Here is a 15,607-nt window from a genome sequence, read left to right as displayed (position 1 = left end):
TGTTCAGACCTTCCCTGGACACCTCCAAACCTCCCTGGGCAGCCCCTTCCAAGGCCTGACTGCCTTTTCCAAGAAGAAATTTTTCCTGATTATCCAACTCAACCTCCCCTGGCACAGCTTGAGGCTGTTTCCTCTCTGTCCCTGTTCCCTGCGAGCAGAGCCCGGCCCCCAAAAACAGCTCAAGTTTGGAGATGTTCAATTCAGAATTTGAGGGCCAAGAACATCTTGAATTACAAAATCCAAGTGGCATCTTCTGGCACCTGGGCAGCACCAGGTGAAGGAGAAGCTGTTTTCAGTGGGTGTTTGTTTTTAGGGTAAGGAGCCCTTATTTATTTATTTCTTGTTTGTTTTATTTACCACGGAAGGTAATTTGAGCTCTGCTATCCAAACCTTGGCGTGTTCTGCCAAGAGGGGATTAAAGAGGAGAATGCTGGGGAAAGAAAATGGGTTTGTCTGTAAAGAACTCAGATTTGATTTACCAGGGTTTTGCAATCAGTGCTTTTAATCTTCCTCGTGATTGGGACATTCAAAGGCCAAGAAAATGCTTTGAGGGCCAGTGGAGAACAACCCCAAACATGAAAAAACCTCAAATGTTGAATGCTTGCCATCCAAACTTCAGAATCATGGAATGGTTTGGATTGGAAGGGACCTTAAAGATAATTTTGTTGCAACACCTTCCACTGTCCCATGTTGCTCCAACCTGGCCTTGGACACTTCCAGGGATCCAGGGGCAGCCACGACTTCTCTGGGAAGTTTATTCCAGGGCCTCCCCACCCTCATGGGGAACAATTCCTTCCCAATATCCAGTTTAAACGTGCCCTTGGGGCAGGCAGAGATATTTACTTTAAACACCTCCAGGATGAGATGAGATTAACCTGGGAAAGAGCAGGGAGCCAGACTAAGGTGTTTCCATGGGAAAGGAAGAGCTCCAGGAGACAGAAATGTCCCTTGAGGTAGAGCTGAAAGATGCTGCCCCAAAAACAAAGAGGAGAGCAGGGAGAGGCTGCACCTTGCACAGGTGAGAGAGATAAAGGAGCAAGGAGTGAGCCCAGGAAATTCTCTGGGAGAATCCTGGCAGGAAATTCCTGCGCTGGGTCAGAGATCAGCTCCACTTTCCCAAGGACATAACGGAGAAGGGCTCAGGGAGTGGAAGGGGATCAAACCAAACAAAGCAGAAGGAATCGCTGTGCAAGTCCAAAACTGAACTGGGAATACTTGTCCCTGCCTGCTAGCTCTGCTCTCAGGATCCATCAGCTCTCCCGTGGTAAAAGACATGGACTGATTAATGAAAATAAAACTGTGCCTGGGCATGAGCTGCCCAATTTTTGAGCCGCCTGAAGAATCAGGGAGAGGGTTTTCCAAAGGCAGCTCCATAGCTGGGACTGGTTTCTCCATGGTTTAGATGCTTGGACATCTCTAAAAATCCTCCTGAAACACCTTTCCTGAGTTTTCCTAAATGCTCTGTAAAAAATCAAACTCTCATTTATTTGCCAGAAAAATCACAGAATTAGTGTCAAAACATAGAACAAAATACAGATCTCTCAACTTCTCTGCTTGAAACCCAAGATTTCCTTTTTGTTTCTTGGAGTTATCCTTGAGGATGCTCTGTGTGGCGGGAAAAACATGGGAAAAAAGCAGAAGAAAAAGTTGGTGGAAGTGCAGGTGTTGCTTGGGGACTGAGAACATATTTGTTGCTTTTTCAATCCCAGGAAGTGCCAGGCATTTGGAATATGAAGATTTTTATCTCAGATATATCGACACTTGGAAATCTTGCAGATTAACCACCATGACATAACTCTTTCCATTAGTTGATGGAAAAGCCAAACAATTTCAAGCCTTTTTTTTTAAATTTTATTTTCCAAGCTGGATGTGAGGCTCTTGAGCAAGGCTGAGGCCCTGGAGCTGGGAATGGTGCTGGGAACACAGGCAAGTGTTGAGGAAATGGATCCTCACCTCACTCTGCCCTGTGTGGGAGCTGCACCAAGGGAAATCCAGGTTGGAGAGCAGGGAAAAGGTTTTTCCAGCAAGGGTGAGAAAGTTCTGGAATGGCTGCCCAGGGAGGTGGTGGAGTCCCCATGCCTGGGTGTGTTTAACAAAGCCTGGATGTGGCACTGGGTGCCAGGGTTCAGTTGAGGGGTTGGGGCTGGGCTGGACTTGATGGCCTTGAAGGTCTCTTCCAACCCAGGGATTCTGGGATTCTGGGAATTCTGTAAATTCTGGGAATTCTTGGAATTGCTCTGCACAACTCCCTGCCAGGAGGGGCACTGAGGGAGGTTGGGCTCTGCTGCCATGTCCCAAGGGAAAGGAGGAGAGGAAATGGCCTCAGATTTAGGAAGGACCTGGGGACACTGAGCACATGCAGAGGGGCCAAGGAGGCTGGAGAGGGGCTGGGAACACAAACCCTGTGAGGAAGCCCTGAGGGAGCTGGGGGTGCTCAGCCTGGAGCAAAGGAGACTCAGGGCTGCCCTCCTCACTCTGCACAGCTCCTGAAAGGGGCCTGGGCTCAGCTGGCCCTGGGCTCTTTCTCCAGCAGCACTGACACACCCAGAGCACACAGCCTCCAGCTGCACCAAGGGAAATCCAGGCTGGAGAGCAGGGAAAAGGTTTTTCCAGCAAGGGTGAGAAAGTTCTGGAATGGCTGCCCGGGGAGGTGGTGGAGTCCCCATGCCTGGGTGTGTTTAACAAAGCCTGGATGTGGCACTGGGTGCCAGGGTTCAGTTGAGGGGTTGGGGCTGGGCTGGACTCGATGGCCTTGAAGGTCTCTCCCAGCCCAGGGATTCTGGGATTCTGTGAATGAAGGAGGGACAAATCCATGGCTGAAGGGAAGGGATCCTGGAGGAGCTGGACAGATCCCAGTGCTGGAAAGGCAATGGAGGCTCCAGCACAGGTGGGATTTACCCAGGGAAGTGCTGAGGACCTGGAGGTCCATGTGGGAACTGGGAGTTTGCAGGGAAGGAGGAAGATGATTTCCTCATCCAGAGCAGGATCCCAGTGGAAATTCCCACTTCAGGAGATGGAAGGGGATCCATTAAAGGGGATCTTCCCTGATTAGGATGGACAAATCATGGTGGGGAAACCTTCTGGAGGTGGAGAGAACACCCAGAAGTGCTGGATCCAGCCTTAAGGAGCGGAGCTGAGAAGGAAAGTGATGAGATCAGGCAGCACTGGCTGGACATTCCAGGGAGTGTTTTTTGGGAATGGAGAGGTTTGCAATCCAGTGGGAAGGGGATGATGTGCTGGGAAAGCACCACATGCTGGGTGAAACACCAGAGTGTCCAAAGGGAATGGAATGAATCCGTTTTTAACCTATGGCACAAGGGGAAGAGCTGGGAATTCCCTGATCCTGGGAACCTCTGGATCTGTTAGGGAGCTGTAAGCATGCCAACCCCAATGCCCAAAACCACCTGAAAATTGCATTTTCCAGCAGCAAAATGTGGGGGCAGAGTGACAACCCCACCAATTCCCTTCTGAAACACTGCAAATTCTTCTGGTTCTATTAACACACAGCTTATGAAATGAAATTAAAAACGAAAATATTAAAAATTGGGGGTTGATCCAGGCAGAGAAGGAACAAAACTTGTAATTCCCTGGCTGTAATTCCTGGTTTCAGTGCTGCCCTTGACTCTCCTCCTGCTTTTCACGGGTTCCTGGGAACCCTGATAAACCCAGGCTGTGTTTTTTTGTCCAGGATCCTGATAGCAAGGACCTTGAAATGTCCCTTCAACAAAGTGTGGTGCACCTGGAGGAAGACAAAAGCCCGGCTCGTAACAAAATAATCCCTCAGTCCTCGTGTTTGGTGTTAATTCAAAGAGCTGAGCTTTAAATGATCTCCCTTGCTTTGTTTTCAGGGCTAATTCTTCCCTTCAAGAGCTGTCAGCAATTTTATCCCAGCCTCTCGTTTCCAGGGATTTTAGATTTGGTCATAAAAGTGGGAAATTGGACATCTAAGGTTACAAAATTTGCTTTAAAAAAAGCAAACTCAGGTATTTTAAAGGTTATCAAAGCCTTAAAAAAGAACCAGAGGTGTAGCTTAAAGTGATTATTTGTTTCCCCTAAAGAAAACAGATTGATTAATTTATTTTTTCAATAAATAATTAATAAATCCCCAAGGGAAAACATCTAAACAGTTGGAAACTAATGAAGAATATTCAAGGCCAGGTTGGATGGAGCAACCTGGACCAGTGGAGGTGTCCCTGGTTGGTTTTAAGGTTCTTTTCCAACCCAAACCATTTTTTGGTTCTGTGATTCTATGAACATTTTTTTAGCTAATTAAAAGAAAAAAGTTGTTTAATGGCACCTTCTTGGATGATATTCCTAACCCCATTTATTTATGCAATTTATTAACTCCACATCAATGCCTCCACAAGAATCTTCTGGGCCTGAATTTTTAAATATTTCTGTTGGCCCCTCCAAAAATTCTGCTGTAAAGGAACCTTACGTTCATAATTTTTTGGAATTACCCACTTTGGTTAACTTTAACCACTGTAAAATTAAGAATTGTGGATTTAGTGTCTGGTCCAGGCTGGTGTTCGGAGAAACTCAACCTTAATACATTTATAATACATATATTGCATGTTTATATTTATATTATATAGTATATTATAATAGAAATAAATACTATTTCGATTTATATTATTTATATATTTATTAATATATTATATATTATGAATAAATACATAATATAAATAATATAAATATAAATATATAATAGATATAAATATAAATATAAATATAAATATAAATATAAATATAAATATAAATATAAATATAAATTCTTTTCAAGGCTCTAAAGCTCTCAGCACAGCTCACATGGCTCTGCCTGTTTTTTATTTTCCCCTCACACAAAGGAAGGGGTGAGTTGAGGTCAGGATCTCCTTTTTCTGTGCATGGAGGTCAAATCCTTTGACATTTTACACTCAGTTCTGGCATGAAATAATCTCTCAACTTAAACCATGTGGTGGAAGCTTTTCCTCCCCTCCTGTTCCCCTTTAGTCTGGGAATTGGCCATGGTTAAAACTTCCAAGGGAACAGGTGGATGTGGCTCCCTCCTTGTGATATGAAAGAAGCATAAAAATTCAATTAAAGCAATTTATGGGCTCTGAATTCAACTCCTAACATGGATTCGTATCTGTGACACAAAAGGTTTTGTTCTTTTGATTTTTATCCTCTTTATATTATTCTTTTTATTGTTCTTGATATATTCTTTTTATTATTCTTTATTCTATTTATTTTATTTCTACCCAAACAAAAGGTTTTGTTATTTTTATTTTTATATTCTTTATATTATTAATTTTGTTATTCTTTATATATTCTCTTATTTTTCTTTATTCTATTTGTTTTATTTGTATCTGAACAAAAGGTTTCACTCTCCCATTAGAGGCTTGCTAAAATAGGAAGTTAAAATTACCCTCAATCCTTTTCTAGCTGAAAACCTCAACAAATAAACAGTGGTTTAGTGGCATGGCAACCTGCCCCTTGCAATCCAAGAACTGCTCTGAGATGTCTATTTTAGTTTTGGGGTTTTTTTTAAAGATAAGTGGGTTTGGATGAGTGGAGGAGCAGCTTGTGGTTCCTACTGGTGGGAGTTAAAGCAAAATTTTGGGATACTGCTTGGAATTCAGCAATGGATAGGGGTTTGGTCTTAAAAAAAGCACTTTGTGCTCTCTTTGGTGAGAAAGTTTCACCAGAAATGCTCCAAGGTGCAAAATGGGCAGGAAGGTGTGAAATGGGATGTTCAGGATTGTTTTGGTTTTCATGGAATCCCAGAATCCCAGACTGGTTTGGGTTGGAAGGGATCTTAAAGATAATTTTGCTCCACCCCTGCCATGGCAGGGACACCTCCCACTGTCCCCATTGTCCAGCCTGGCCTTGGGCACTGCCAGGGATCCAGGGATGGAATTCCATGCCAGCCCTGCCCACCCTGCCAGGGAACAATTCCTCATTGCCAAGATCCCATCCAGCCCTGCCCTCTGGCACTGGCAGCCATTCCCTGGGTGCTGTCCCTGCATCCCCTGGAAATTGTCTCTCTGCAGCTTTCCTGGGGCTCCTGCAGGCCCTGCAAGGCCACCCTGAGCTCAGCCCAAAGCTTCTCCTGTGCAGGTGAACAATCCCAGCTCTCCCCTTCCCTCCCTTGTTTTGGAGGCCTCTGGTCTGAAACTGAATAACCAAAAATAATAATAAACAGAAATGAGATATCCCAGCTCACACAGGAGACAAACCCTAATCCAACCACACTTTGATCACCAAGGGAAAAATGATGGTCCTGGAGCTTTGTCCCACCCCATCCCTGTTTTCCCTGCTGTGATAACATAACCCTGAAAAGGTGAGCCCTGAACGTTAAAATGTGATAGCAACAGACAAATGAGAGAGGCTTCAATTTGGGGTTTATCTTCCTGATACTCACTGCAAACCTCAACAATTCCATCCTCAATGGATAACACCCATTTGGGAGGGAAAATGGAAGCAGGAGAAGAGAATATCCATGAGGAAACATCCATGGCTGAGCTACATCCACAGGTGAAACCCATGAAATCCTGTTTGAAACAGCAAAGCCCAACCACCTCCTACAGCTATTCCCAGAGGGAGCAGCTGGATCCAGGCCCTGCATGAAAAACCCACTGGGAATTCCACAGGGAAGCAGGGAAAAGGGATCCTGGGTGTTAAACCTGATACTCTGCCAGGCAGAAAGTGCTCCCAAGAAGCTGAAGAATGTGCAAGGCTGCCACCTCCACCCACGTCTGCTCTGCTGAGCAGCCACAATAAAATTTGGGGTTTTTAATAGGAACAGAGCCACGAGCTGGAGAAACCCAGCGTGGTTTGCTCTGCAAATCAGGGAGAGAAGTGAGGGGGATGTGAGGGGTTGGATCCTTCACCTGAGCTGACCTGGAATTGCTCCAGCCAGGGGAAGGAGCTGGGTGGTGCTTCCAGTTTCTTTTTGCTTTGTAGAGGCACGTGATCATTGGTTGATTTTTAGTAGTCAAATCATTAGGGTTTAGTATGGTTAGATTGGGGTTTTGGGGAGAAAATCTTCCCTGTGAGGAAGGCACAGTTTGCCCATAGAATTTTGTGGCTTCCTCATACCTGGAAGCATCCAAGGCCAGCTTGGACTGGGCTTGGAGCAGCCTGGGACAGTGGAAGGTGCCCCTGCCCATGGTTTGGGTTGAAACAAAATGATCCTTAAGGTCCTTTCCAACCCAAACCATTCCCTAATTCTATGATTGTCAAAAATACCCCAAACCCATCAGATCTGCAATAATCCTACTAAGCCACAGGCTTTCCAAACCCTGGGAATAAAGGAAAGTTCCAAGAGTTGCCTGAGGTGAGTGATAATCTTTCCTACCTGTAGGAAGGAGCACCCTGCTCTCAGAAATAAATCCCAAAATAAGAACTTATCCCAATTTCCTGTAACTATTCCTCTCCAAAATCCCAGCAGAGAGCCTTAACTGAGCCCATTTCCTTCTGGTTGGAAAACAGAAGAAAACTCTGTTAGGAGCAGCACCTGCTAAAACCAACACTGTCCCACTTTTTTGGGTCCATCTCCCCATGAATCTGCATTTTGATAGTGCTCAGTGACCCGACCCTCTGCCCAAATTTCAGCAGGAATTCTAGCAGGGACAGACTCAGCTCCAGGGGATGCCAGATAAGATTCCAAGCTGCATGACTCGGTTTCATCCGAGCCTGGGAGGAAATCAGACTCCTGAGTGACCCTTTTGCAGGTTTTCATTCCAACAAAACCCCCTGGAAAACCACCAGCCACAGAAAGACCTCCAAAGCAGCCTGTCCTAGGAAAGCCTCAGCACTCAGAGGTAATTTTGGGGGCACGGAGCACTTTGCAAAGCTCTCTTTGCTGCTGCCTTCCTGGCAAAGGTCAAAGCAAGGTTTTGACAGCATTTTCCTCTCTCTCCAGCACCCTCATGGACAAATGTCCACTGGGAAATACACCTGGAATAAGGCCTGGCTTTGCAAGACAACCATTGGTTCTGCAGGTGGAGGCAAACAAAACCCATGGGCTGGGCTGACACTGGGAAGACACAGAACGGGCCCCTTAAAACTGCCAGGCTTCCCAAGATCCAAACATCCATTGGGAAGCTCCTCTTTTCAGTCCTTAAAGACTTTCACGTGTCAAAGATCCAAAGATCTCCAAGGAGAGCCCCAGAGAGATGGAAGCACAGTGGGGTCAGGAGCTCGTGTAGGCCATGGGGTGGGGGAGTGGAGGGTGAATTAGAATGGACATCTTAAAACATTCCCATATGCAACCATTCAGGCATCCCAAAATTCAAACATCCATGAAGAAGCTCCTCTTTTCACTCCTTAAGTACTCTCATATGTCAAAAATCTCCAAGGAGAGCCCCAAAGAGATGGAACCACAGTGGGGCCATGAGCCCGTGTAGGCCATGGGGTGGAGGTGGGCAAGCTGAGGGAGGATTAGAATGGACCACTTAAAACATCCCCAAATTCCCAAATTCAACCATCCAGGCTTCCAAAATCCAAACATCCATTGGGAAGCTCCTTTTTCACTCCTCAAAGGCTCTCATGTGTCAAAGATCTCCAAGGAGAGCCGAGAAGAAGTGGAAGCAGAACAAGCCTGTAAGCCCCCATAGGCCATGGGTGGAGGACTAGAATGGACTCCTTAAAACCTGCCAGGCTTCCCAAAATTCAAACATCCATTGGGAAGCTCCTTTTTTCACTCCTTAAAGACTCTCATGTGACTCTCTCACGTGTGTCAAAGATCCAAAGATCTCCAAGGAGAGCCCCAAAGAGATGGAACCACAGCCGGGCCGTGAGCCCCCACAGGCTGCGGGGATGGAGGCGAGCGGGGGGAGGATTAGAATGGACTCTTAAAACATCCCCAAATTCCCAAATTCAGCCACCCAGGCTTCCCAAAATCCAAACCTCCATGAAAAAGCTCCCATTTTCACTCCTTAAAGACTCTCATGTGTCAAAGATCTCCAAGGAGAGCCCCAAAGAGATGGAACCACAGCCAGGCCGTGAGCCCCCACAGGCTGCAGGGATGGAGGTGGGCGAGCGGGGGGAGGATTAGAATGGACCACTTAAAACATTCCCAAATTCCCAAATTCAACCATCCAGGCTTCCAAAATCCAAACATCCATTGAGAAGCTCCTCTTTTCACTCCTCAAAGGCTCTCACATGTCAAAGATCTCCAAGGAGAGCCGAGAAGAAGTGGAAGCAGAACAAGCCTGTGAGCTCCCATAGGCCACGGGTGGAGGACTAGAATGGACTCCTTAAAACCTGCCAGGCTTCCCAAAATTCAAACATCCATTGGGAAGCTCCTTTTTTCACTCCTTAAAGACTCTCATGTGACTCTCTCACATGTGTCAAAGATCCAAAGATCTTCAAGGAGAGCCCCAAAGAGATGGAACAACAGTGGGGCCATGAGACCGTGCAGGCCACGGGGTGGAGGTGGGCGAGCTGAGGGAGGATTAGAATGGACCACTTAAAACATCCCCAAATTCCCAAATTCAACCATGCAGGCTTCCCAAAATCCAAACATCCATTGGGAAGCTCCTCTTTTCACTCCTCAAAGGCTCTCACATGTCAAAAATCTCCAAGGAGAGCCGAGAAGAAGTGGAAGCAGAGCAGGGTTCCAATCCCCCTGTAATAGGCCACGGGGTGGAGGACTAGAATGGACTCCTTAAAACTTGCCAGGCTTCCCAAAATCCAAACACCCATGAAAAAGCTCCTTTTTCCACTCCTTAAAGACTCTCATGTGCCAAAGATCCAAAGGTCTCCAAGGAGAGCCACTAAGAGATGGAAGCACAGTGGAGCCATGAGCCCGTGTAGGCTGCAGGGTGGGTGAGCAGAGGGAGGATTAGAATGGACATCTTAAAACCTTCCCAAATTCAACCATCCAGGCTTCCCAAAATCCAAACCTCCATGAAAAAGCTCCTCTTTTTACTCCTTAAAGACTCTCACGTGTCAAAGATCTCCAAGGAGAGCCCCAAAGAGATGGAACCACAGCCAGACCGTGAGCCCCCACAGGCTGCAGGGATGGAGGTGGGCGAGCGGGGGGAGGATTAGAATGGACCACTTAAAACATTCCCAAATTCCCAAATTCAACCATGCAGGCTTCCCAAAATCCAAGCATCCTTTGGAATCCCCTTTTTTCACTCCTCAAAGGCTCTCACATGTCAAAGATCTCCAAGGAGAGCCGAGAAGAAGTGGAAGCAAAGCAGGGCTGTGAGCCCCCATAGGCCACAGGGTAGAGCACTAGAATGGACTCCCTAAAACCTGTCAGGCTTCCCAAAATCCGAACACCCATGAAAAAGCTCCTCTTTCCACTCCTTAAAGACTCTCATGTGCAAAGATCCAAAGGTCTCCAGGGAGAGCCACTAAGAGATGGAAGCACAGTGGAGCCATGAGCCCGTGTAGGCTGCAGGGTGGGTGAGCAGAGGGAGGATTAGAATGGACATTTTAAAACCTTCCCAAATTCAACCATCCAGGCTTCCAAAATCCAAACCTCCATGAAAAAGTTCCTCTTTTTACTCCTTAAAGACTCTCATGTGTCAAAGATCTCCAAGGAGAGCCCCAAAGAGATGGAACCACAGCCGGGCCGTGAGCCCCCACAGGCTGTGGGGATGCAGGTGGGCGAGCGGGGGGAGGATTAGAATGGACCACTTAAAACATTCCCAAATTCCCAAATTCAACCATCCAGGCTTCCAAAATCCAAACATCCATGAAAAAGCTCCCATTTTTACTCCGTAAAGATTCTCATGTGTCAAAGATCTCCAAGGAGAGCCCCAAAGAGATGGAACCACAGCCGGGCCGTGAGCCCCCACAGGCTGCGGGGATGGAGGTGGGCGAGCGGGGGGAGGATTTTGGGTACTTACCCTGAATCTGACTCTGAGGCTGAGGGTTAAAAGCTGTGCTGTGGTTCAAGGAGGCTCGAGGGTTGGGTGTGGGGGCTGGGTGGTGTGGGCTGACCCTCATGGCCGTGCGACGCAACTGCTCCAGCTCGCTCAGGCGCTCAGAAAAGGACAAGCTGCCGGGCTTTGTCTGCTCATCTATTTTCTGACGATGTCCTAGTGTGGGAGGGGGGGGAAAAAGATCAGAAAAGCTCACTTGGTACATGAGGACGGTTGGTTTTGGTTTATTTTAAATTTTTTTTCCTGGTTTTTGCAACCCCCGATCTGCTGGTGAATGTCCTAATCTGGGACTGTCTGAAATGAAAGTGAAATCACCCCTAAAGCTCTGCAGTCTTATTGTGGGACAGCCTGAGAGGTGCCCAGGGCTGAAGAACCAGAGCCACCAAAAATTTCAGGGCCTTTCTACCCTTCCTGTGGTTTCTAAATGGGGGAAATGGCCCCTGTGCTAAACCTGCACTGGGATAACTCCTCAAAAATTCCATCCCAGATTGTCACCAGGCACCACAACCACACAAGTGCTACAGGGCTGAAAAATAACAAACCAAATCAAATCCTGGTTTTGGGTCCTTTTGCAATGGTTTTATGGACAGGAACAGGAAATGAACACCAGCAGAACTGGAATTGGGATAATGAGGTTTCTCTTGGTGCCACTGGGAGCTCCAGGAAGGTGAGGTCCCATCAGACACTCAGCTCAAAGGGAGGAAATGCTGAATTTTGAGCATCAGCAGGGCACAGGGGACTTGGGCATGGCCATGTGGGAATTACTGAGTTCAGCACTTCCCAAAGCAGCCCTTGGAGCACAGTCCCCATGAAGCTCCAGGGCTGGGAGGGGACCGGGAAGGTCCCAGAGAGCCAGAACAGCGTTGGGACACATCTAGAATCAGCTGGAAGGACTGAGGTGACACAATTCAATTGTCCACTGTCCCAGGCTGCTCCAATGTCCCCAGTGTCCAGCCTGGCCTTGGGCACTGCCAGGGATCCAGGGGTGGAATTCCATGCCAGCCCCTGCCCACCCTGCCAGGGAACAATTCCTCATTGCCAAGATCCCACCCAGCCCTGCCCTCTGGCACTGGCAGCCATTCCCTGGGTGCTGTCCCTGCATCCCCTGGAAATTGTCTCTCTCCAGCTTTCCTGGGGCTCCTGCAGGCCCTGCAAGGCCACCCTGAGCTCAGCCCAAAGCTTCTCCTGTGCAGGTGAACAATCCCAGCTGTGCCAGCCTTTTCAAAGGTCCCAGCCCCGAGGCTGCCAGAGCTCCAGGAGCCTTTGGCCAGCGCTGCCAGGGATGCCCAGGGTGGGATTGCTGGGGGTCTGGGCAGGGCCAGGGGTGGCACTGGGTGTTCCCTGTGGGTGCCTTCAGCTCAGGATATTCTGTGGTTCTATTCTATGATTCCACGATTTCTGCACATTGGGTTTGTCTCAGGACATCAGCTGCCTCATGGATCCTTGTGCCTTATCTTTTATCCTTCTTTCCATTGGACCCTGCTGTCCTGCCAGAAATGCAGCCCAAATCTCCAGCCCAAAGGTCAAACATCTTCATTTTTCTACTTGTTCCCTTGAAGAAACAGGGGAACTTGTGACAAGAAAAGGGGGGATGGCCTTAAGGCAAAGGAAGGCAGGGCTGGATGGGATCTTGGCAATGAGGAATTGTTCCCTGCCAGGGTGGGCAGGGGCTGGGATGGAATTCCATCCCTGGATCCCTGGCAGTGCCCAAGGCCAGGTTGGACACTGGGGCTGGAGCAGCCTGGGACAGTGGGAGGTGTCCCTGCCATGGCAGGGAATGGAATGAGATAATATTTAAGGTCTTTTCCACCCCAAACCATTCTGATTATACAAAAAGTAGACATTATTTTATTTTTTTATCCACTATTCCTTATTCCACACTCCCCCCCTTAACTTTTAATCCATAAAGATTCCTAAAAATCCCTCTCTCAACATTGAATATCACTGAATAAGCAACAAAAAATTCTCTGCAAAGCCCTGTAGGCCCCTTCCTCCACAGAGAACTCTTTCAAGCCACCCTGACAGCTCAATCAAGACACAGGCCCATTTTATGCACTAAAAGGAAAATGTGCATTTAAAAGCAGTTCCCAGTAGCTGCATTTCTAAAATTAAATTTTATAACTCGTCTTATGGTTCCAAATCTCAGTGGCTCGGCATTTCTTCCCCTTGCCAGGCCCTTTGGCACAGCTTGAACTGTCTCAGATTCCACACTGTGCTGTAAATTATCCCAAGGGGAGGGGGAGGAATTAAAATATAAAAAGACATATTATATAGCAGTGGTTTCATCATTAAAGAGACCCATTAGGGCTTAAAAAAAAATAGAAATAAAAAAGGAGGGGAGAAGCAAAGACAGATGAAAAGGACTTTTATCTGCCATTCTGGTTGGTCGAGAGCAAATGCTGCATTTGTCAGCAGAGAGAAGCTGGGAGTTCCTCAAGCCTTGGGCTCCTGACCCTGGATGTGAATGCCAACACATGGAGTCACACAAGATGTGTAAAATACCTCATCCACAGGGATTATTTTAAGCTCCAGCAGGATCAACCCAGGGCTGGCAGATCCAAGAGCCACATCCTTCCAAGTGCAGCCCCACGCTGGCGCTTGTTCCTGATTTCAGATCCTCCTCAGATTTCTCCTCCTTTTAAAGGAGAGCAGGAAGGCCAAGCCTGACCCCCTGTGACCTCCCCTTCCCCTGCCACCCCTCCTGACTGCAGTGCCAGGCTGCTCCAGGCTGGGGGAGGATCTCTGCCTGTCTGACAGAATCCCAAAATCCCTGAGGGTGGAAATGCAGGATCCCAGGGAGTCCCAGCTGTGCCCAGCCCAGAGCACTGAGTGCCACCTCTGCTGGGCATCTCCAGGGATGGGCATTCCAAACCTCCCTGGCCAGCCCATCTGAAGGTTTAACAACCTCTAATAATAACTCTTTAATGTCCAAAATTCCTCCTGATTTCCATGGTATCTTCATACCCTGCATCCACTGTGCAAAACTTGGACCTCCCCACCCCTTCCTGTGCTGCCCCAGAGCATCAATCTGATTTTTGGGGTGTTCCACAAAGGGCCTGTGTGGGCCCTTTTCCACAGCCTGGGATTCCCAGGAGTGCAGGGACACAGCCAAGATCTGTCTCATCCCTTGAATTTGTGGAAATTCCATTTGGGAGAAAGAGCAGCACCAACAGGGTCTTCCTCAGAAGAACTCTGCTGCTTTTATGGCTCCATTTTCATTTGGAGTGGGAAACACTCAGAATCAAGGCCAGGCAATTGTCACCTCAATGGTGAGCAGCTCCAAAAGCGCCTCTTTACCCTCCTTGTCCCCAGCCAGAAAAAAAATCTATTTATTATTCCTCCTCCTCTAACTGCACAGAACCTGTTTGGCACCAGAGCTCTGCAGGAGAGAAGTGAAGAAGTGTGTCAGAAAAAAAGGAACAAATATAAATATTTCTCCCAAGCCACTCTCAAAGCACAGGCAGCCCTTTGTGAGGGTGACCTGCATTTTGGTGTTTATTAGCTGTGCTTTGAAGTTCCCCTCTAAACACCTTGCTGGGGCAGACAAAATATCCTCAGCTCACCCACGGGACAGGCAGCACTGTCATTAACCCTTTCTGCAGGTGGAAAATGGAATGCCAGAGCAATGAGGTGCCCTGCCCAGGGCCAGGAGGTGACCCTGGGACAGCCACTCTGCTGCCAGCCCCGTGAGGTGACCACAAGCCCAGAGCTCCCTTTGCCAGGATGAAAAAGAGCAGCAGGAAGGGGTTTGGAACCTGCTCCCCTCCCTTTGCCAGGATGAAAAAGAGCAGCAGGAAGGTGTCTGGAAGCTGCTTTGGCTCTGCTGAAGCACTTTGGCCACAAATCTTGATGAAAATCACTCCAACTTCCAGCTGTTGAAGGAAAACCTTGGCACAGAGCTCACACAAGGAGGAACCACTGCCTTCTTCCCCTCCTCGTGTCCCCAGGGATTTCTCACAAGAATCAAGAAAGAGAGAAATTCTTATTACTCTTTCTTTTAGTTCCTGTTAATAAATTTCTCTTTATACCCATTTGAAGTTTTAAATCTGCCTTACCTTTCTCCTAATCCTACCTCACAACAAAAAATAAATGCATTAGGAATTAACCAGCACCAAAGCCACAACACTCTTTAATACATTATCTGAGAAATCTCAGAATCAGTCAAATCTCCAATGAACAAACCAAAACCAAAACTCTTTCTCTTTAAGAGAAAAGAAAAATGAACATTTTCCCCCCTCAGCTTGCAGGGGAATCAATTAACAGAGAAAAGGATCAATTAACAGAGAAAAGAAAATGAACATTTTCCCCCTCAGCTTGCAGGGTCAGTGTTTGGGATGCTGCAATAAACAGGACATGCAGCCAACTTGGCTAAACCACAGGATTTAGGGTCTTTTTCACTTTTTTTTTTTTTGTTTGTTTGTTTTTAGATTATCCCTTCCAAATGCTACCTGAGTGAGGTCAGGAGGGCTTTTTGCCATGGAATATTTTTTTGGAATATTTTTTGGGATATTGCACAGGGATGGCAGGGCAAGATGAAAGTGCTTCCCCTGGGAATGGCAGGGAAATGCATTTTTACAGCCTGGGAGAGCCCTGGAACACTCAGGCCTGGCCTGGGGCCAGATATTGGCATTGGGGATGGGGAAATGACAGCAGCAAAGTGCCCTGGCAGCCCCTGCTTCCCTGGGAATGCCAGGCCAGTGGAGGCTCGGGCTGGGATGCACAAG

General features: G+C 47.5%; 1 protein-coding gene across 2 annotated transcripts in view; it reads right to left on the bottom strand.

The window, feature by feature from the left end:
• Positions 1 to 15,607, bottom strand: part of RUNX1 (RUNX family transcription factor 1) — a 181,024-nt gene that overhangs the window by 31,091 nt on the left and 134,326 nt on the right. Inside the window, exon 6 of one of the 2 annotated variants that reach the window (XM_071430132.1) lies at positions 10,848 to 11,039. The exons of the other annotated variant lie outside the window; for it this stretch is intronic. Coding sequence (XP_071286233.1) covers positions 10,848 to 11,039 — 192 coding nt within the window. The remainder of the gene's footprint in view (positions 1 to 10,847; positions 11,040 to 15,607) is intronic. 2 annotated transcript variants of the gene reach the window in all.

The sequence above is a fragment of the Agelaius tricolor genome, unplaced genomic scaffold (assembly GCF_023055355.1).
Source record: "Agelaius tricolor isolate 1412-34295 unplaced genomic scaffold, bAgeTri1.0.p SCAF_7, whole genome shotgun sequence".
NCBI classification, from domain to species: Eukaryota; Metazoa; Chordata; class Aves; order Passeriformes; family Icteridae; genus Agelaius; species Agelaius tricolor.
This window is presented reverse-complemented; position numbering and strand designations above follow the sequence as displayed.